At 38.2% G+C, this 23,065-nt stretch overlaps 1 protein-coding gene across 1 annotated transcript in view; it reads right to left on the bottom strand.

The window, feature by feature from the left end:
* The window catches only part of tenm2b (teneurin transmembrane protein 2b), a 172,317-nt gene that overhangs the window by 137,699 nt on the left and 11,553 nt on the right, over positions 1 to 23,065 (bottom strand). Inside the window, exon 2 of the mRNA XM_079487481.1 lies at positions 2,323 to 2,602. Coding sequence (XP_079343607.1) covers positions 2,323 to 2,548 — 226 coding nt within the window. The 5' untranslated portion in view covers positions 2,549 to 2,602. The remainder of the gene's footprint in view (positions 1 to 2,322; positions 2,603 to 23,065) is intronic.

Here is a 23,065-nt window from a genome sequence, read left to right as displayed (position 1 = left end):
TTCACACGGTCTTTGATGTTTGTCTGAGCCAGCATCTATGGAAAACACAGAGGTCTGGAAAAAACCCATATGACAGGCAGCATGCCTCTCCAGGATATTTCAAAATCAAACCTGACAAAAAATGCTTCGGGCTGTATTGAGAATTTGGCTTAGTCTCCATAAAAACTATCACGCTGCTGGAATACAAATCCTAACCGGATGTTCAGCCTGGATCCAATCCGGACTGTTGAATGTTGAGAGAATAAAATCGAAAAAATATTCCAAATATGCATTACTACGTAGGGCTGTTAAATTACTAATCGCATCCAGAATAAAAGTTTGGGTTTACATAATATGTGTCTGTGTACTGTGTATATTATTGTGTATTTATACCCATATACATTTAAGAAAAATATAAAATGTAAATGTTTTTATATATATAATTTGAATTTAAATAAAATATAAATATATAAATGCAAATATTTTTTAATATATGCATGTGTTTATTAATGCAAACTTAATATGCACCGCAAACAAACATATATTATTATATCAACACAAACTTTTATTATGGACGTGATCAATCATGATTAATCGTTTAACAGCCCAACAAAAAAAATTTCAATTGACTAAGTATGACCTGGCATACAAATCACTGCCGTATTTTTCTATTCCTGTCTTAAACCATCTTCAATGGAAATACACCAACGCTACACTTATATTCCCAAAACATATACAAACTTGCATATTTGCGCAAATATACCATTTCAATGAGATTTAATGCGATAAAGAAAAATAGCACAGTTAGACTTGAAGGAGTTTTGTGTTTGCAAGGACTCTTTTTAAAGTCTTTTATGCTCGTAGTTTATTTTAAAGGCTACAATTGAATATGGCCAGTTGGTCGAATACTCTAACATGGCGAGATCAATTGAGAGAATAGCATGACCTTGTAGCACAATACATAGTCCATCAGGTGTTTTTTTTTGTCTTTAGGTAAATCAAACACAGAGCAGGCACATTGCTGTGTGGAGTGATCATTTAGGTGATAATGGTTTGTTTTTTCCTTTATTGCAAATAATTTGGAGGTTGTAATCAAACAAGTTATCAGACTGAGAGGTTACATTAACATGGTTCCTTATACTTGAATAATGTAATGTAGAACATCATCAAGAGCTGCAATGCTGGGACTATTATTCGATAGGACATGTGTACAAATACAGTCTCATGATTTTAAAAATATCTTATATCTTCTATTTTAATTTAGGAGGAAGAGACAATATGAAACATCTGTAAAGTATGTTGATTCTTTGAGCTAGTATTACACTGCATTGTGATTGTATTGTATTAATCAATAGATCAATGATTTAAATAGCTGCAAGTTTACCATCCTCTCTGTTTTATAACACTGGATAAAACTCTGCCATGGTGGCATTTATGTTAAAGCCCCAACTAATGAGAAAATTCTGGACTAAAGATTTCTGTATCAGACGTGCACTTAAGAGTTGCTCTGATATTCGTGTGATACAGCCCAAGTGTTTGCTACATAAAATAAGGGATGAATACTAAGTAGTTAACAAGACGAAAGGAAAACGTGAAATACTGCATTATACTATTTAGACCTTTCCAATATGGCGGATGACTTGTGTATAGCCGCCCATAGAAACTGTTGCAAAAATGTCATGATCCATAACCTTGTCAGTAGTTTCCTAGCTCTGTGGACAGGGTCGTGAGAGTATCATGCCTTTTGTGTTTGTTATGTTTTGTGTGATGACACGTGGCCTTCGTTTTGTGCCATGTGTCCTCCGTCTATTAGCCCCGCCCTCTTGTTCTCCGCTCATGCTTGTCCCATTAGTGTTTCATCCCCATCACCTGGCCCGCGTTATCTTCCTGTTAGTTTCCCCGTTAGTGTTCATTCCCTTCACCTGCCTGTCACCTGCCCGTTATTATCATCCTTGTCAGTGTCACTATATAGTTCCCTTCTGTTTATTGTCCCGTGTTGGCTCATTGTGTCGTTGAATTCCCTTATTCCTGTTACCGTTTGATTTGGCCTTATATTTAGTATCCTGGACCTTCACTGTTTTCCCCCTTGAGGGAAGTTTTCTGTTTAAGTCTTGTTTTAGTTTGTTGTTTGCCTCATCATCGGTCTATTGTTTAATTAAAGTCTGTTATTTTCAACTGCTGCCTGCGTTTGGGATCTTCCCCCCTCAACCCTGACAAATAGGCATCTGTGCAGATATACCTATGTTTCAACCCATCACCTTGATGTTTCTAGTATCTACAGAAAAGGCTTTTTGCTATATTGGCATTTTAAGTATTTATGATAGCAACGAAATTAACTCTCACCTTGTCTGACGTATTGCTCTTTCTCCTGGTGTACCAGCTCTGCGACACATCCTCCATAGCGCAGACGTCCGTCTTGCTGGTAGGCCTTTAGCGTCTTGCTGGAGCTGTAGGATCTCTGTGATACTATATGGCAGTTCTCACCATCCATGGAGGAGGTAGCATAGTGCACATCCTTTCTGCACTGTCCCCGTGTCAAAGAGCGCTGCCGTCTGTCCTTCAGATCCATCACTGCAGGAGCCAATCAGCTCGCAGGATCTAACGGCCAATTATAATCAATTACCTGCAGAGAGCAGCAAGGAGTAAATACGTTGTGTTGTTGGTTCGGATCGCTCTTTATACTTTATAAATAGGCCTGTCACACACTGTTGATATCACGCAATGTAAACGTTGTGGAATTATCCTTGAAAGTCAAAATATCTATTTTGGTTGTTATGGATTGTTGTTGTTCTTTTTTTGGAGTATAGATGCAGGCAAACATCTATCAACCGTTTTCACTTTTCATCATTTTGATGTTCATTGATCCAGTTGGGATTGAAATGACTAACTCAACGACTTGAGTTTCAATCTGTTACACACACAAAGCGCTTAAAGGAAGACTTGAAATGTATCACAAATGTAGTCCTGGTCACTATAAACTGTCGCTATACAGAAAGAAGTGTTAAATTGGTCCATTTTCCATTTCATAGAGAAAATTGCATTCGGGTTTAGAACAGCATGCAAGCGAATACAAACAATTGTAACTTTGTCCTAATTCAAATCTGTTCATACTTGTTAAAAGCAACAATTGAGATGATTCTCTATTAACAAAGAACTAACTGCAAATCCACCTAAAATCAGCGCTAGATCAAGCTGATAACCACCTGTGAAAGCTGTTCTCCAAACAAATCAATAGCGAACATCATATTTAAAAACATACATCACAACAATGTAACAAGGCTCACAAACAGAACGTGCAATGTTCAGCTCGAGACAGACGTATCCCCATAATGCCTTATTATCAGGTAGAGCGAAAGCGTCTCAATAACACCCTCCCACTCTACATCTGTGACACTGTGCTGAGTTAGCCAGGCCTGCGAAGATCCAATCAAACCGAAGAGACTTTGGCAGAAAGCCTGTTGTTTAGGACGTTTACATCATGTGGTCACAAAAAATAACGCTTTAATATTAAATGATAGAAAACCAGCGACAATGAAAGAGAAACAGCACTTTTCTAAATTACTCTCGGGTACTCTGGAACATATTACCTTTCCCTCAAAAATTGTGCAGACAAGCAGTTACAAGGCCAATATTTTTACTTCAATCTATAAAACATAAGCCCAGGGAGATGTTGGCTTTAACGCTTGGAAATTGCAGTTCGGTCTCACTAAAAACAGTTAAAGTGTCTGTTCTCAGAAAAATATTATAGTGGGAACCAAAAGTACGCAAATGAAGCATTGTGGCATGAGTATAGGTCATTTTGACCAATTGTGTGTAAAAACTGTACAACGTTTAGAACGTTAAAGTTTAGAAAAAGAAACCACATCATAATCAGACTCTGGGTTAAAACTTCTAAGGGTCATGCATCGAACCCACAACCTTAAACACCTATTTTCCATTGCTATCAGATCCACGTCACATGGTTGAATAAAATTAAGATTTCTAAATGTGAATACAATAATAATAATAAATCTTAATAACATTACTATAGTAATATTATTATGAATACTAATATAATAACAGTACTTAATAATAATAATAATTATTATTATTATAATACGTGATAAAATGTATATTCATATTTATATTAATAAAACATATATTGTTATAATTATGTTTTATATTACATTTAATTATTATTATTATTATGTAATAAAAAAACGTATGCATATGAATATTAATATGCATTATTATTTTATTACTTAATAATAATAATATAACATATTATAATAGAATAAATCTCATTCATATTCATAATAATATAATAATCATACTTATTATTATTTAAAACTTTGATAAATAAGGTCATGGGTTTGATTCCCAGTGCATTGTACTGTTAAATAGATCAAATGTAATGCAAGTAGCTGTATTTCAATTTAACATTAAATCAACAGTACGAAAACGTATTTACATCTTCAAAAATAAATCAATTTCAGACCAAGGCAGTATGAAGCATCTTTGATACTGTGGTTGGACACGTAGCAGCCACCGTGCAGTCAATACGTTCAATGAAAAACCAGACATGTTTACATACGGAGTGGCACTCTAGTTATGTTTATTGATCGCCGATTGATATTTCCGTCAATAGCTGCGCCATTGGCTGGCGGAACATGCAGATAATATAAATTCATCATTCTGGTGAAAATAAATATGCTCATGGTCGCGCTTGCCATTGATCTCGGCTTTTGATAAAAAGCTTGTTCACATAAAACTGTCTTTTTGTACATTGAGCCCATTTGTACATTGTATAATTGAGAGAATGGTGACAAAATCAAACATTAGCAAAGCGTATACCACACATGCACCATTCAAAGTATAATGACTATGATATACTAACAAAATAGTCTGACTCAAGTATTACTCAACATAGACATAAACAACATACTGTATAGGTGTATACCAATATTATGTACAATCTAAAGCCCACCTATAACATTTTTAAAGGACAGGTGAAGTTTCCAGTAATAACAGCCACCATGCCAACAGCCCTTCAGTATTTTGCAATATGTCAATAATTGATACAACCTTCCTATCTACCCAGGAATCTCACTGGCACACTGAGGTGGATCGTACCAGGCTACTCCATTAAAGTTAATCCACAAAAATCCGACTCGGTCAGAGCGGCGTCTTAATCAGTCTAGAACAAAAGGCCACGGAAAACGACACGCTGAGACCGACTGGTGCTCTCGCCTGGCACAGAGTAACCAACTGTTAACTGTGACTGTTCAATTAGAACTGCTTAGATCCAGGCGGCAGGGACGGGAATGATAATTAGAGCAGAAAATGAGCGGGGAGAGGCTGCTAGACAGGGCAGTGAGATTTATAACGGCATCGGAAGAGGTCGAGTTGAGCTTTATGGGTTAAAATTTGAAGAAAGAGAGAAAGAGTGATGAATACTTAAAGACAGTCCAACCAAAGATGAAACAAAATGCATGATATTAAAGGAGCAATGTGAGAATTTTAATGGCATCTAGCGATGAAGTTGATAATTGCAACCAACGGCTCACTCCACCCCTCCCTTTCCAAGCACTACGGTGGCTGACACAGGACAAATATGTTGTTGTGTTATTGTTTCTCTGCTAAAGGATTTAACGTATTTACGACAAGTGCTCTGTAGAGCAGCTTGTCCGTTTAGGGCTACTGTAGAAACAACATGGTGAATTCCATGAAATGGAACCTGCGGTGTGTGTAGGTAGAAATTTCTCATTCCAAGGTAATAAATACATACAGTAATGCTTCATTATGTAAGGTCTGTATACACCTCTGAAGACATAGTTATGTATTTTATATTGTACTATTGCTCTTGTATGACATATCCCTTATTGCTCCCTGAATTATTTGTAAGTCGCTTTGGATAAAAGCGTCTGCTAAATGACTAAATGTAAATGTAAATATTGCATATCTGTCAATAGATCCTCCAAAAAATTACACACTGGACCTTTAAACAATCTGTTGTTCAACATACTGCAAAGTAAAACAAAAGCTAATACAGTAAGAGCAACACAATTTTTTTATAAACCAATGTTTGTATACTCTACAATATAAAGCTAAAGTAAACCACTTTGATTTTAAGTTCATTGCTGCCTTAATTTAGCTTAAGATAAAGTAGGTTGATGTGCATTCATTGATTATTCAGACCTTAAAAATAAAAGTGCTTGAAAGGTTCTTCACAGCATCGAGTGTGGAAATGAAGCAGCTTGAAAATAATAAATGTTTCCGGTCCAATCTGACACGAGAACATTTTAAAAGTGCTGAAAAGCAATACATGAGTACATGAAGGACAGCAGCTTCAGCTCGGACAAAGTACGGCAGGGTGCAGCTGCCGTTTACTCTGAGTGATCTGATGGAAACGGTCCTTTCAGCAGAAAATGTCAAAACTTGGTAATTGTATTAGAGGCAGAGCTTAGAAGGCTGTTCTGCCCGTGCTGGAATCACACCTCCGTGCTCTCTAAACTTTGCCAGAGAAGAACTGCGTCTATTTTCGACATGGCAAAGTCGATGTCAAAATTTCCTCCCACTCCGCGGGCACCAGAGGCGATGTAGAGTTCTTTTGTGAGGTTCTGAAGTCTTTGAAGGTACAGTACCGTGGTACAGAGCATGCACCCAGAGAGAAGTACACCCTTAAGCGAGCGCAGAACAGTTTTGCTTTATCTGAAGCCCTTAGGCAGCAATGTAGTCAGTCTCCTGGGCTGCCATGCACCAGGAGAGGGACGGTGTGGTTTAAGTTTATTTTTACTAGCATCTCTAGCGGATGGTCTGGTATTTGGAAAAAGGCAAACTTGGAGCTTCAGAAGCCCTGGCCGGTGCAGACTAAACTGGGCCATTTTGACTAACAAAGACAAACAGAAATAGCTTTTGTTTAATGGTCCATTGTGTCTAATGAGATCTTTCTCATCTATACATTCATTTTCTACAGTGCTTTTACTATGTACCTATAGTGTTGTAGGGAGTACTGGAGCTCATCCCAGCATATCTGGCCAAAGGCAGAGAAACACACCTGGACAGTTCGTTTTTCTTATGTGCTTAATATTTATTCCTTTAAAATACATTTGCATATGTGCATTGAAGTGATCAAGGTTTAGCTGTTTAGCATGGGCCAGTTAAGATGTGATGGGGCAAAAAAAGCATCTTTCTCCACTGACTACCCTTCCAAAATTAAATTTGTTCAGTCAACTTTTATTTTGTTTAAAAAAACTGAGCAAAGACATAAAAATCAGTTTTGATATTGGTATATAATGACTTATATGTTAAGCTGCTGGGTACAATTTCACAGGAAATGTCAATCCGACGGCGTTTGACTTCAACCCATGTGAAGATAAGTATGCAAGTAAGCTTCAATTTTATACCTCAAACAAAGATGGTGATACAGAGGCTTAAGGTACGGCTTGAGGCATTTACAGCATATTAAGACCGAGAGAGAAATAGAGAGAAAACGTCAGGGGTATCATGAAGCAAAAGTAAATTATAAAAATCTTTCCATCTTTTAGAAGAATAGTTAACTCATCAAACTATTTCTTTGTAACTGTAAATATTATTTTGTGTCGGAGCTGATAATTATTCAACCCATACAATGTATTTTGGGCTAATAACACGTTAAGATATCACATATATCTTTACGTGTCACATATTTATATATATATTTTAGCATCTTCAAAGAACACAATGATTGATGGCTACTGTATATAAAGCTGCATAAAAACATTGATATTGTATTATACTAGATATTTCCATTGACCAGTTGTTGAGCTATAAACATTCATTTTCATATCAATTTTACTGCAGCTCAGGAGTGATCACATGACATCCACTGCTCAGACTCCAGAAATCTTTTATGCCATTTTTACATTAATGGTCGTTAAATACAATAACTCAAAGAGTAACATTTCACTTAATAGCACCTATTTATCGTCGCACAACAAACACGAAATTACATGAAAGAGGGCTGAATATCTTTGTCTCTCCGTCGCAGACCTCCATTACCTCATCCGGCGTAACGCGACATCATTTACCGATGCACTTCAACAAAAAACAATGACACCTCAGTCCCGTTTCAATATAACTGTCTGAACAGCATGACAAACCCAATTGTAGAGAGGGAATAGACTGGCGCTCCGTAACAGTTACAACTCTACGGCTCACGGGCGCAGAATTAAATAAATCTAGGCAGAGATTGAGAGAGATCGAGGCAGAGAGAGGGTGAGAGCTCTTCGGAGGTGTTTGCTCACTGGTTTGCTCTCACTCGACCACAGCGTGAGTGGCTGTTACACCGAGCGCTGTTAATAAAGACAGAGGCGGCCCGGAGAAGTGGCTCGCACACACACGAACAGACCCGCAGCACTGTCTAAAGGGCTGCTCCACTGACCACTTCAGCCTCCTTCCCCCCAGGCCTGGATAATAGGACTGCTCTCCAAACACATTATATTCCATGGCAGGCGGCTAACACAAGTGCCAGGAGAGGCCTGTACTCTCCACTCCCAAGTGCCATAAAATTAGAATGCAGACACTACACTGCGCTCAACACACACTCGGCGAGCATCTCTCGCTCTTACACAATCTCATTATCGGCCCTGTTCGCTACGCTGAGATGATGTATTCTTCACTCTTCCCTTTCTCTTCTCTTCACCTTTTTCTACAAGCACAGATTTGGGTTTATTTGACCTTTGCAAAAACACAAGCACACCAGGGCTGCGTCCACACTGGACCCCAAACCTATTTGGGTTTCAACTTTGATTCTAACCAATGGCTGTCCATGCTTTTGTTTTGCATGTGGTGAAATCTTGTTTAGATGACATCTCTGAGTATTTATATCGGTTCCCATGGTAATGATGTTTTGTAAGCGTCAGCACGATGCCAAGAGACATTCTCATACGACAACTGAGAGTTGCTGTCAGTGTGGAAAGAAAAGACAGAATCGTGGAAGTTTGGTGACTGGTTGTGTGATGGTTCACAGTGGTGTGCGAGGGAATATAAATGACAGAGGGATTTGGAGCGTCCGTGCTTATACCAAACTGCTGACTCGTTCACTACTCAGTACTCACCACAGAGAATTTCACATTATTCTTTAGGAAAGACTGAGTAACAATCTGTGTATGGAGTCAGCTCCGGTTGATATACAGAAGCACTTTGCATGCCATTACATAAAATGTGTGTTACAGTCCAAAAAACTAAATGTCGAAATACCTTGTGAAACCTTGGATGTCCAAATTTCTCAGTTAAGCACATGGGGCGACACGGGCTCGAATCCCGTTTCGCGGTCCTTTCCTGAACCCACCCCTTTCTCTCTCTCCCACGTCGCTCCCAGTCCTCTGTCTTAAGCTGCACTAATAAAGGCAAACGCCAAAAATAAATCTTAAAAAAAATGTTAAATGTATTTATGGACAAAAAATAAAAATCACGAAATATGGATATACAAGATTTCATAAGGCCCAATATGTATTTTTACTTTATTTACTGTTTTTATTTTTGCGGTTCAGACTAAAAATAAACAAATAACTAATATGTGAACACCGTGCTGTGTTTTGCCTTTTTTGTGTTTTTCAGTTTTTATTATTTTCTCCTGTTGAGCTGCTTTGGAACAATGCACATTGTGAAAAGCACTATATAAATAAAATTGAAATGAATTATTTCTCACCTCGTCATGTCACGTATATTTAATTCAGTTTTATTCATATAGCAATATGTGGTATTATAGTACATGGTGGTATTTTAATACAATATACATTGATGAAACATCTTTCTAACTTTCTAACACAACGGTTTTTTGTTTAGGTAAAGGTAAATTTAGTTAAGATTTACACAAATCTTATATCTGGTAACATGATTTAATGCATTCACTAACGTTAACTATATTTGTCCTTAATTCACTTATCTTTCTATGTTGAAACTTAAAGTCTTATTATTTTTATTCAGTCTTTAAGTTTAGTCTTTGCAATAACACCATATATTCCACATATTCATTTTTCTGTATCTTTCATAATTGCATCCTTCTTTTCTGTCACTTCTATCTGTACCGTATTTAGCTGCTTTTCAACAATGAAAACTTCTTTATAAGCGCTATATAAATAAATCTGAATTTGACAGGAAACTGAATTATTATAATCGAAGTTGTTAATGTTACCTTTACAGTGGTTAATGCGCACTGAACTAACAATAACATAAACTACTGTACACTGTTATGTAAGCTAATGCAAATACACCCTCAATGTTACCTAAATTTCCCACGTATTTTTCCCTTTTGGAAAAGGACCAGATAGTAAAGAAATAAAGCGGCCAGCACACACTCTTAACAGTTAAAACGAAACCATTTTAGATGCCCACCGCGTGCAGAGCTGTAATAAAGACAAAGGGTTGCTACTTAAAAGAATATAAAACAAAAGATAGTTTAATAACAAACACTGGACTGCCACAAAAGATACAAAATTTCTCAAAGATGCTTGTGTAGATAAAACCCAATTGCTGCCTCAGACCATTAGAGAGCCAAACACAAAACAACTGGTTCCCTTCCACTGATTTAAAAGATTTATCTGCAGGAATTGTTTTGGTTAATTATCATTTAGCAAATGCTGTTCATTGAAAGCAAGAGAAAGTGACGTCCAACCACAGCTCTAATAAACTCGAAATTGGTAAGGGATTTCACCTACTGCTGCAATCTCACCCTCTTCAGTCTGAGATCTGTCACAGTTAGAGATTAAGAATGGAAGAGCGGTGACGGACTAAAAGACTTCCTCTGACATTTTTCTCCCTTTCCCTGTCACGTATCGCCGCGGACCATTTTGACAGCACATCAATGTGAAGCTCACCCAGATGAGAACCGGACAACCGTGCAAAGTAAATAATTGTTACGGACCGAATTAGGATTCACATGAATTGCGTGCGTTAGTCCCATATAATCTGTTGTTCATTTATTCATTGTAGGTGCTGTGTGTCATTTTAACATTTTCTATTGACAGAAATGCAATATTATATACATAACTGTGTCTTCAGAGGTGTATAAAGACTTTACAAATTGACCTCGGAATGAGATATTTCTATCTACACACAGCGGGTCCCCTTGCATGCAATTCGCCATGTTGTTTCTACCGTAGCCCTAAATGGACAAACTGCTCTACAGAGCGTGTTTCGTAAGTACGTTATCTCCATCAATTCACAACCTCACTGCTATTTGGCGCAGCATTTCTTAGCTGAACCTTTAATAACCTTTATAACCTTTTTTTAACTGGTGTTTAAGAAAAACCTGTTTAGGTAAGAAAGGGCCTTTTATCATGGGGAACACTACGCCTGTAGTACCCTGAAAGACAAAGAGCATATAGTGAATCAGCAAGTCCCTCTCTGCGTCTCCTCTCCTGACCTCTTATTTCAGTCAGGTCCCTCTCTACCTCTTCAAGGAGTCCTAATTATCTCGAAACAATTAGCGCCAATTTGCTGCCGTGCTTCCACTGCGAGATGAAAAGGAAGCTCTCCTTCCTGTTTTGTGTAAGATTCAATATGGCTGAGAGAGGAAGTGGAGGTCAGGAATTGACAAAAGAGCTAATTACAGAACCGTTCAGCTATTTCGGTTCTTTTCACAAATTCAGGGATGCTAAAGACACAACACAAAAGATTGAAATACCGCAAGAGACATTCACCAATCAAATAAAGGGTCACAAAGCACCGACAATTATGGTTTATGAACTTACATTTAGGCATTTGACAGATGCTTTTATCCTGGAATCGAACCCTTGACCTTGGCGTTGCTGGAGCGATGCTGAGCTACACGAAAGCCAGCCAACTTGAGGTCGGGTTCAACTTTGCATATTTATGCGACCAACAACAGACATCCGTGTGATTGATTCGTCGCCTGTGTCACAGTTCATGCGTGATCTCTTTCAGCAGATGGCTGGAGGAGGCAAGAGCAGCCGCTTAACAGTTTCACTGGCAGCCAGCTACATGCGTTTGTTTTTTCAGAGAATCGCTCTATTGTATTTAAATGGAGCTGTTTCACCATACAGTAAGCACTGAGCACTCCGAAAGACGTCCTGTAGAGAAATCCCAACATGTTATTTGTCCCAGAGACTCGATTTGCTTTTCTTTGTATATATTCCAAGACTGTTGCTGAACAGATGGTGGGGTCAAACATACAGCTCAAGAACTTGGTGTGACTCTATCTTTGAAATGATGATAACAGGTGAGCAGATGCCTGAGCAGAGCGGTCGTAATGAAGCACATAAGCGAACAGGAGGTGCTCGGTTAGCTTGCGCAATTTAGCAAGTAACCAGCTAGTTAAACAGGAGGAATCTCACTCATTCGGGACCGGTGTTCTTGGTGATACGCTCAGCAGTGCATGTCGGGCAAACAGCTCTTTGCTGCGGAGCAGATAAACTAAGCCACGCAATTACATTCAGTTATATTCCCGTGGATTGCTTTTAATGCCCTTAAGACACAAGCAGGCGTGCGTCTGCATTCTGCATCAATACACTTACAAAGCAAGCAGGATAATATTCAATATTCAGCACTCACCCCAGACTGCTTCTTTTTCGGAACTGATAACAGAAATCAGAATGTGGTTTAAATGAAGCTCCTATAAAAATATGTCATGTTGGACAATTGAGTTGAATGATAATAAGTGATTTGGACCTGAAATGGTTAACGACAGACGTGGAAAACAGATGAATCTTGTTGGGTTAGAGAGAGAATACTAAACCAAGTGGCATCGGAGAAAACAGACGATGCTTCTTCACAGTTCAGTGCCTTTTTCTCAATTACTTCTAAACAACTGGTGTCAAGGTGATTTTTATTGGAAGTCAATTGCCCTCAAGTTCACAGAGCTGTCGAAACAGAGCAACCACAGGTGAAGTTTATCACAGGAACTGTGAACCAGTTTCACAAAGTTTGACAAACTAGTGCAAATATTTCGCAATCATACAAATACTTTATCTTAATTTTGTGCAATATTTTATGATTTGAGGGTGGAGTGTCCCTTTAAAGAGGATCTATTGACGGAAATGCAATATCATATACAAAACTATGTCTTTAGAGGTGTAGAAAGACTTTACATAATAATGAGTTATGTTTTTATTATCTTAGAATGAGCTTTTTCTATCCACATTGCCCTTGCATGTAATTCACCATGTTGTTTCTACAGTAGTCCTAAACGGACAACTGCTCTGCAGAGCGAGTTTCGTCAATATGTTATCTCCATTGGCAAATGATCTCTGTCCTGTATCAGCCACCTTAGTGCTTCGAAAGGGAGGAGTGAGCAGTTGGTTGCAATTCACTAACTCACCACTAAATGCTGCTAAAATTTATAAAAATAAATAACCATCCATATTCATTCTTCGGTATGTTTACAACGACCTGCTGGGAAAACTAGGTTGTTGCCGGAAGAGGTGTTGAACTATTTTGGGGAGACTGAAATCCTGAAATCATTACATTAGAATTAGAAATGAGGGTTTACGATGCATTTAGCTATGAGAGAGATTCAGTTTCCTAAGAGAAGGTCACACTAAATCCTTGCCATTTTACCCATTATAAGCTGTTTTTTTTCATATTTTTATAATACTGCAATAAAATGTATTCGAGAAATAATGATGTAGGTCATTATAATGAATCTACATTGTACACTTTAATGTATGCAAATTACAAATTAAAAGATCACTTACATTTTAAATACAGGCATCCAAATGTTTTGGGGTCACATTATACAGGATTTGTCCCATCCATTCTTAACTTTGCCACTAGTCAGTGTAGGTCTAAGTGATCAGCCATGAAAAAACTTGCTGTCCATGTTATGTAAAAGGTTAAAACAGCTAGCTCTAAACCCTACAAAAACATGTAAGGGATGATGTACAGGCAGCCGGTTGTTATCGCAGAAATGAGCCCCAACAGTGTGAAAAGGACCTGACACGAAGCGGAGGGTCTTGTATCACACTGAAGGGGCTTATTTCATGATAACAGACGGCTGCCTGTACATTATCCCACTTTTTACACGGCTACTTGCCACATGAGAAAAAACTGAACATATTTTATCAGCTCATTTTTACAGAATGCAGACCTTCTGGAGTAAGAAACGACGGTTCAAACGTCACGAACAGGCAAATTGGTTTAATCATTTGTAAATATAATGTTATTAAAATACATATTTTGAATTACATTATAATTATAATTAAACTGCCCGTCTCAAAATGATTTGCAGCATCCGGGTGTTATTAGTTTTAAGGGATTGTTATTTGAAAATAACGACCCATGGAATGTCGTGACAGGCCAATCAGAATCAAGCATTCAAATGAGTCGTGTAATAAGTACTAATAGTACACAAACGGATGCAAATACTGATAAATATTGTTTCTGTGACCTTTAAACTATGCATCTCATTGGATAGCAGGAAAGGTGATCAATGACACGACTACAGACAAAGGCACTTAATATGTTTTTTACCTTCTTCCCCTCTCCTCTCAGTTCATTCTAATGGAGTCTCCCGGCATGTGAAGAGCAGAGCTGACAGTAATCACATTTGTCTGTGCTGTAAAAGTGCCGGGAGATAAAAGCGTCTGAGGCTTCCCACACTTTGACCAATTACAAAGCAGGAGAGGGAGAGAGGGCAAGACCTGTCCACTTTATCATTATCACGGTGGTCTCGTTGCAGTGATCCAACGGGCATAGAAATAAAGTGGAGATCGCTTGTGTGTTTAGGCACTTCGCTATTCTGAGAGGCTGGAAGCATCAGGCAGGTGCGTTTGATGTTGAAGTGGAGCGGGACGCAGCAGGTAAAGCACTTCCATTAAATAGCGTCTGTCAGCAACCCCGACAAAAGAAGTCAAGCAGAGTTCTCTAATGAAAACCCACTGAGCAAAAACTTCATTAAAATGTTAATAACCGTTACGCTGAAACATTGTTTTGCCATCGACAACGGCTCCAAATTTGCGTGATTGACTGAAAATGGGGGTTTTAGACAACGACCAATTCTCCACTTGGGAATTTGTCATGCTAATGACTGCCTTTTCAACAATATTTAAAATCTATTCCATGCAGTAATTTGGTTTACATGCAGAGATGTGACAGTAAACAACAACTAAAATAGCTCAAACCACAGAAACAGCTCTTTTATGCAATTCCTGTTTCGAAAAGAAAGCAAATCCCCGCGGCCATGTAACAACATTTAATTGAAAACATCTCAGAAGAGTGGAAGCCTATGAAGAGGTGTCGAATTTAAACTATGACATGATTGTCGCATATGACATTTTGTTATGTCCATGCAATGTGCACTTAAATGTTAAAATACATCCTATAAAAACACATGTCTGGACTTCCAAATAGTATTGACATCATTCTAGAAACGGTAAGAAATGAGATTTTAAGCAGAGAGACCTTTAATATTGACGCAACTCAGACACAAGACATGGATTGATGGAATTGTGATCAATTATTTAGACCGAGTTTGATATGAGAACTGCAGACAATACTGTGCGATGTACCTTAAGAGCAAAACAGTGAGCTGTGGAAGAAGAGAAACCACGATCAGAGTAATGTGAGTGGATTAAGAGCACGCGAGCACAATACATTTCTGCAGTAAGAGCTATTCCGGGCAAGTGCCTAATCTTCTCTTAAATGTCTGTATCTGATACCTGGCGTTCCATTGATCCTAAAACGATCCTTTGCCATTTTCATTCATTTCCATGGAAATGTCTACATATTTCTGTTAATCAAAAATTCATTAGAGTCAAAGAGTAAAAAAAGGTCTCCCGAGAAAACCTCTTTCAATTTCCATCCTTTCAACCGTTCCCTGACTCTCCGCCGAACGCCTTACACTCTTTCCTCATAAATATTTAAGAGTGGAACCGGGACACTGGTATTGTGCCACAGGAGGTACAGAACTGCGGTTCTTTTGCATCGATCAAATAAGTTCGGGCTAAATAATTAAAAGCTTGCACTCCCTGGACAAACGCGCCGGGCGGCTGGCGACCCCCTCCCCTCCAGCGTGCTAACAATGGTCAGGGCCCAATTACATCTGCACATGTGCTTTGTGACCTTTTCATGTTTGTAATGGAGCCTCTAATGGTAAAAATAACCCCGAACAAATCCCCAGACTCAGGCAGCCTAAGGAGACACAGGGCAGATAAGGAGGGCGGAGTTCTGCGGGTCCCGGAAACGAGGGGAGGCCAATTCTGTGCTCCGTTGGTTCCTGCAGTCAGCGATTTGTTTTGGTAAGCACGGAGCGCACTAGTCACTGCAGCCAGCATGCTTTTAGTTTTAATCAGAGAGGAGAAAGACTTGCCTGAGTACACTAATGAAATGGGGAGCAGCTGTGCTCAGGAAAGCGCAGTAACCACACATTTAGTTTGGCAGAATGTCTGCCAAAGGCAACTGTATGTTTTCAGATGGGAGAGGAAACGTGAGAGGGCATTACAAGGACGCCTCGGCCCCTATCAGCCTGTTCTAAAACTTACAGGCCTGTAGAGGAGTGGCCAAAAGCAATGTCCAACTTTTGAAATCTTTGCTGTTTATTCAATTAATTTACCCAAGATGCATTAAGGCTTTTTGTATGCATGTTTCAGTAGTGTGTATGAAGCTTGGCAAAAGATGAACACACAATCAATCGCTAATTTATTTATGCTAATTTGTTTTGTATATTAGACTTAAACCCATATTCCTTTATATATTTATATACAAAATCAGGAAATCTATCAAGTTACATCACTTTAAGATGTCTGCTATCTGGAAAACCTCTGCTGTGTAAATCATCTGCTAAACATAATAGAAATGGCAGTTTTACATACATTATAAATCATAAACATCTTACAGACGTCTTCTAGATGTCTATGTGACATATGACAGCAGACGTCTTAGAGACATATTACAAATGAGCACACAAAAATCTTGCTAATGCAGACATCACATAGACATCGCCCAGATGTATTTGTGCTATCAGGCAACTGTATATGCTGTGAAAAGGTATGGCAAAATACACTGGGGTGGCAAAACTTCTAAATTACAAAAAAGAGGGCAAGATCTGATTCGGAAACCCCTTTAGGTTCTGTCCTTTTTTCATCTAACATGAAGTCTATAGTAAAATCCTTGTTTAAGTTACATGTACATTTTGCCGTGCACCCCTGCACATACACGAAGTAAAATGACAGGTCTCTAAAAACTTAACTTTCTGCCATTCATCCATCATTTTCCATGAAATGAATGGCTCTAATGTCTGTGTGATTTCAATGTTTCATCAGCCTCAATTTACTTGAAAGGAATCTCAGATAATTCGGTGACTTTACGAGGCAGGATTTCACGACTCCATTCACATTCCATTCATTGCAGGAAGTTATTTCACAAAGTCATCAAAGTATCTGCAACCGGCAACACAATCAGCATGTGGTCCAACCTACAGCTCAAGTCATGCTGTTAATAAATATTTCTGCCATGTATTTTACAGATTCCTTCTTCCTACACTCATTCTAAATGTGGCTTTATAAGTGCACCTTTTCTGAGGTTAATGAACGGTATGTGTTTTCCTCACACTTATAAAACCACATTCACACCGACTAGGAATAATGATATTACCAACACTTTATAAATGTTTATAAAATTGTTAGTCCAAGTCCTCTTACAACAAATCAAGACATCAAATCAATCGAAATGTTTGAACACCATCTGGGATGTTGATGGAATTTTGTCGTAGGACATTTGTGAACCGATGACTCTGCTTTTTAACCGAAGCACTGTGTCTGAACCATTAGGTCGGTGGGTTAGCTCCCAACCCAAAGAAAAATGTATTTCTCAAAGACAGCTCATTTAGAACTCATGAGACCTAACTATTGTTCGATTTCTGTATCAAATGTGTCTCAAAAATAATCTACAAATGAAAAGATTCTTTTGCTCCGTGGGAACATTCAGAGAAGCTTGAGACACAAAGCACAAGTCTCCATTTGCTCTTCAGGTACTTCTCACTCTGTGATCTAGGAACTTTTTCTTTCTCAGTAACCAAACTCATTTTATATTGCAGACCCCATCAGCATGTAAAGAATAAGAGAAGGTCAGTGCCTCTCTCTCCAGACACTGTTTTGTCAGGAGACCGCCATGAGCAGATGCAGATATTCACACCGGCCAGATTTCTCAGATTAAACAGGTCAGACTTGTTCTGCAGCAGAGGGAGAAAGTGAATTAGAGCTGCAGGAGGAGTGCTATCAGCCAGGGCTGATATTGATGGAGTCCCTCAGTAAAAGCCACTGGCGAGCGTCCAGCTCTCCTCGTGCTCGGCAACAGATGATGGACTGGCCGTGATCCAGCCCTGGCACTTGACACAAAGCCCGGCCGATACGCGGCCTGGACCGTGGCACTTTTCACTCCAATTAGGTCTTTAATCGAATGAGGACTATAGATTGTTCACAGGGATGTCAGGAATATTGTGCGCTATTAGGAAATAAAAGCAGGTTTGTCGGCGAGTGCAGCCGAAGGGAATATTCATGTGTGGGAAGAATCGCACTATAGAAACTAAAGTAAAATATCTCAGTTATGCCTAAGGGTCCCGATTCATTTTTAAGCTGGGATGCATTCTGATCACACAAGAAGATTAGTGCATATAATACATTTATATATTTTCAAGACCACTGTGGTGAAAAGCAATGCTGTTTTAATGTCTATGTGGGATTTTCAATAAGCTTTTAGGCAAACCTAAAAACATATACTCCTTAAAAGTGCAATTAACCAAAGACTGTGTCAAAACGGCGATTCACATTTTGCGTCATTCGGTGAGGGGGCGCACATTTTTCTAGGCGTCACATTGAGATGGAAATATTTCAACTTTACGGAGTTCCGGCCGTGCACCCGCAAAATGTGTATCGCCCCTAAAAACATCTTCTTTCACAGGTTATTATGCAACCCAGATTTTATCTATGTCAATGGTGCCACAGGAACAACGTGAGGGTACAATAATGACAGAATTTTCTATTTTGGGTGAGCCATTCCTTAAAGTTATAAACTATGAAGGGGCTTTTAAACAGTGATTACAACATGTATGCCTTAAAGAAGATGCATAAATGTGAAAATGTGTGTGCATCTAAGGGAAGGTAACAAATAAAAAAATAGCAAAGTACATATCAAAATTAAGTTAATTCATAAAAATAATAAGTAGGTAAGGAAAGATTATTGAGGAATAGCGCCGAATAGCAATCCAAAAGGCCAAATTGAAAACTGGTTTGGAACCGCAGTGAAAAAAACAAAGGCTAGCACACACTAAAATACTAAACATGTTTAGCTATGTTAGCTTCAACTAGAATTTACGGTTGCATTATAGAAATTAATCTATGTGTATTAAGCAATCAAATGGCTACAGTGTAAGACATGTAGGGACAACACCATAAATATATATACACAATTGAATAAGAGTTTTTTTAATTCAATTCTGTAAGTACAGTCAATACAGTAAATACATTAAGTACTGGGGAAAATGGCCCTAAAATGCCCATGCATCATATAAGCCCACTTTCTTTTCATTTCTGATATACAATAATAAAAGAAAATGCTCAGTTTTTACTGTCATTAAACTTTTTATCACAGTATAATGTGATGGTCACCACTAGATATACGCAGTAGTAGCATTTAGGATGTTTCTTATAGCTTTAATGTCAGTAATGTCCGTAATTATAATGCATAAATATAACTTTGTGATACATGATGGGCTTGTAAAGAACACTTATGAAAAGTATGTTTGCTCAGAGCTTAAAAGCATGTTAATTATTTTAGTTATTCAACCAACAACAATACATTTGTAGTGAGGTTTGTGCAAGTCCCTAATGCTTTCTGAGAGAAAAAGGGAGCGAGAGAGAGAGAGAGAGAGAGAGAGAGAGAGAGAGAGAGAGAGAGAGAGAGAGAGAGAGAGAGAGAGAGAGAGAGAGAGAGAGAGAGAGAGAGAGAGAGAGAGAGAGAGAGAGAGAGAGAGAGAGAGAGAGAGGAGAGAGAGAGAGAGAGAGAGAGAGAGAGAGAGAGAGAGAGAGAGAGATCAAAGACTTTTTAATAAGACAAGAAGTAAGAACAGGTTATGGTAAGATTAAAGAAACTGCCAGATAAAAAGTTCAATCCAATCAGTTACAGTTTGTTATTCTCATAGATGCTGAAAATGTCAAATACTATTGTAAATTACTGTATGTTTATCATGTTTCAAATGTTTTATTATTTATTGAAACAAATTGCATTTCCTAATATGACCTAAAAATGTATATTATGAACAAGTGTAATTGACATCGACAACTAACATTAACAAATAAAATAAATGCCGCAATACACAGTTGGAAGAGTTTATTTGCAAAAACGGATACATGAAATCAAACTCAAATTAAATCCTGTTATATTGTTCATTGTTAGTTCATGTTAGCTAATGCCTTTACTAACATTAACAAACACAACCTCATGGTAAAGTATACCTCAATTTATTCTTAAATGAAGCCCACTCTGGATATTTCACTTTGCTATGTTCAAATAATTTAATTCTGTTTGATATACATCCTAATTTTAACACCCACCCTATCAGAGTCAGCTCTAAAAGCATTAATGGGGTCACCTCCCCCAGACAAAGTTTGCAAGACTGTTGCCTTTTACATGCTAGTACATTTCATCATCTGTCTTCTTATTAGTCTGTGGCATCCCTCTTTTTTCTGCCAAACCATAAGAATGACTCACGGCACAACTACACACAAACAGCCTTCTCATCAAACAGCTCATCAATATACCACATAATCTGTAAAGAAAATCAAAGAAAAGTGCATCCTTGAGCTACGAAATATCTGATGAATCTGACAACAGTTTCCATACATGATTTCAGCAGTCAAATCTCATTTGTAGCCTTTTCCATGTTATTTGTAGGTGTTTTTCGTGTCGGCTTGAAGACATCCCATTACCATAGCAACAGGTGTTTAACCAGTGTGGGGTCTTGCTGCCTGTATTCACTCTTCTGATCCAGTTCAAAAAGCTGAAGCTACTAAAGCTGCTTTGACATGCAGTGATGCATAAAACTGACGGTTACATTTCTTCACAATGCTGTTGTGCAGCGACAATGAGTCAGACCAACTATTTCAAAGAAAAAAAACTTTGTTTCTAAAAAATATTATATTCTAGCTGTTAGTTTGTACATCAGGACGGGGTTGTAATGGACACCTATATATCCATTATAAATGGTTGCCTTTAGGACTGGGTATCAATTCAGATGTTCAGATTCGATTTCAATTCAGTACAATGCATGCATACAGATAAAAATCATAAAGAAATTTCTTAAAAAAAGAACTGTAAACATCAGATAAAAATGGTGATTTAATAAAAATAAATGAAAAGCCACAAATGTGCAGTGTTTCTAGCAGGAATTTATGGAACTGTGGAAGCTAATATAGCCCTTCAATCGACGTCATGGTGCGTTGCATGCTGGGGCGGCACCGCCATCTTTGGAGGTTGTTTACTAGCGATTTAAACATGATACATTATCCTTGATGTGATTTCCTTCTTGTTGTTTACAAGTGAAGTCGGAAAACAAAAAAATCGTATTCCGTTGTCTAGTTTCTGTCCGAAATGTTGCTGTTTTGCAGTTTATAACACAGCACAAGCGCCAAACCATGTTTATCTTCTTAGAACTAACTGAACTCACTAGCAGAAAAAAACGCTACTACCTACAAATATGGCCGCGTCACCCAGCATGGAACACGGCGTGATGTCAGCGCCAGACTCTCTATTAACATATTTTTGACGCAATCGACATTCAGAGTTTTTGAGTTGCAATTTCAGACTCGTTTCGCTTCTACTCTTTGAACATTCTGGGATTTCACTACATGAAAGTTAAGGTTTATTCAAAAATTTGGCATGGTATGTCATTATGCACTTCCTTGTCATTAAAGCAATTCATCATGAACCAATCTACATTGTCAAGAGTAGAGTATGATCATGACAGGTTTACATGTGCACATATAAACATCATGCTTAGGTTGCCACACAGCAAAATTTACAGAGCAATCAGGGATTAATGTTCATCCCTGTCTATAAATCAGCGTCTCTATCAGGCCAGAGACCCTCTCTGCATGCTAATGGTCAGTATGTGTGAGAGCAGCTGTATTTGAAAGCACTGGGCAACCACACTGGAAGAAAACAAGCCCATGGCAGTAATTGTAAATGCTAGGGACCACAAAAAAAGAAAGGACTGATGGAGAGAGTGTATGGCATGAATGCGGTTGTGGGAGGCGAGGACATTTTAAGTGGCAACTGCCATTTGCTGTGACAGACAGAAATCAATCAGACCTCCATCAAGGAGAAATGCATAAAGACATAAAGCAGGTGCTTTCAACCCCCGATAGTTCAGAGCGCTGTGATAGTCTCCACCTGCTAGAGATCAGACTCTTTATGTGTGGGTATAGCTCACTCAAAATGCAGAAATCTGTCATGACTCCCAAACCAGTATTGTTTTGTTAGTGGAACACAAAGGAAAACCCTTTTGACATTTTTGCATGTTAATCTGTACTGTAAATCAGCATGTGACGGTATTAATTTTTCACATCACAATAATTGTTAGGGACTTTTGCTGTATATGGTACTGTCATGATATTATTTTGCATTTAATGGTCATTATTCACGGTCATCAATAGGAACACATTCATTCGCATAGAGTTATAAATTCCTCTCCTCGTGGGTTTAGTCTTGACTTAATAATAGAAAGCATGGTATTTTGTATCAATATTACTTTAACAACATTGTGCGAATCAATCACGGTTAAAGTATTACTGAATACAGGCACAAATCTCCTTGTTAGTATAAAGTAACCATCTCACAATAGCTTTGACTAAAATTTCAACAGTTTTTTACATATTGTCTTGCTCCCCAACCTGATCTCACAGAAATTCATAACTATTTTACGACGTAGCTAATTCGTATAAATTCAAATGATCGTACAAAATCGTACTGTACGATTATTAGAAAAAATCAACTCTAAAGCCCCTCTCCTAACCCCACCTCTAAACCTAACTAAAATAGTTACAAATAACAAGTCATGTGGATGACTGCCATATCTCTCAGCCAGATTCATTTGTCAATATAAAACTTTGAA

Source organism: Barbatula barbatula, assembly GCF_947034865.1.
Source record: "Barbatula barbatula genome assembly, chromosome: 22".
In the NCBI taxonomy this organism is placed as follows: domain Eukaryota; kingdom Metazoa; phylum Chordata; class Actinopteri; order Cypriniformes; family Nemacheilidae; genus Barbatula; species Barbatula barbatula.
Note: the sequence above shows the minus strand (reverse complement) of the source record. Positions and strands in the feature narration are given on the sequence as shown.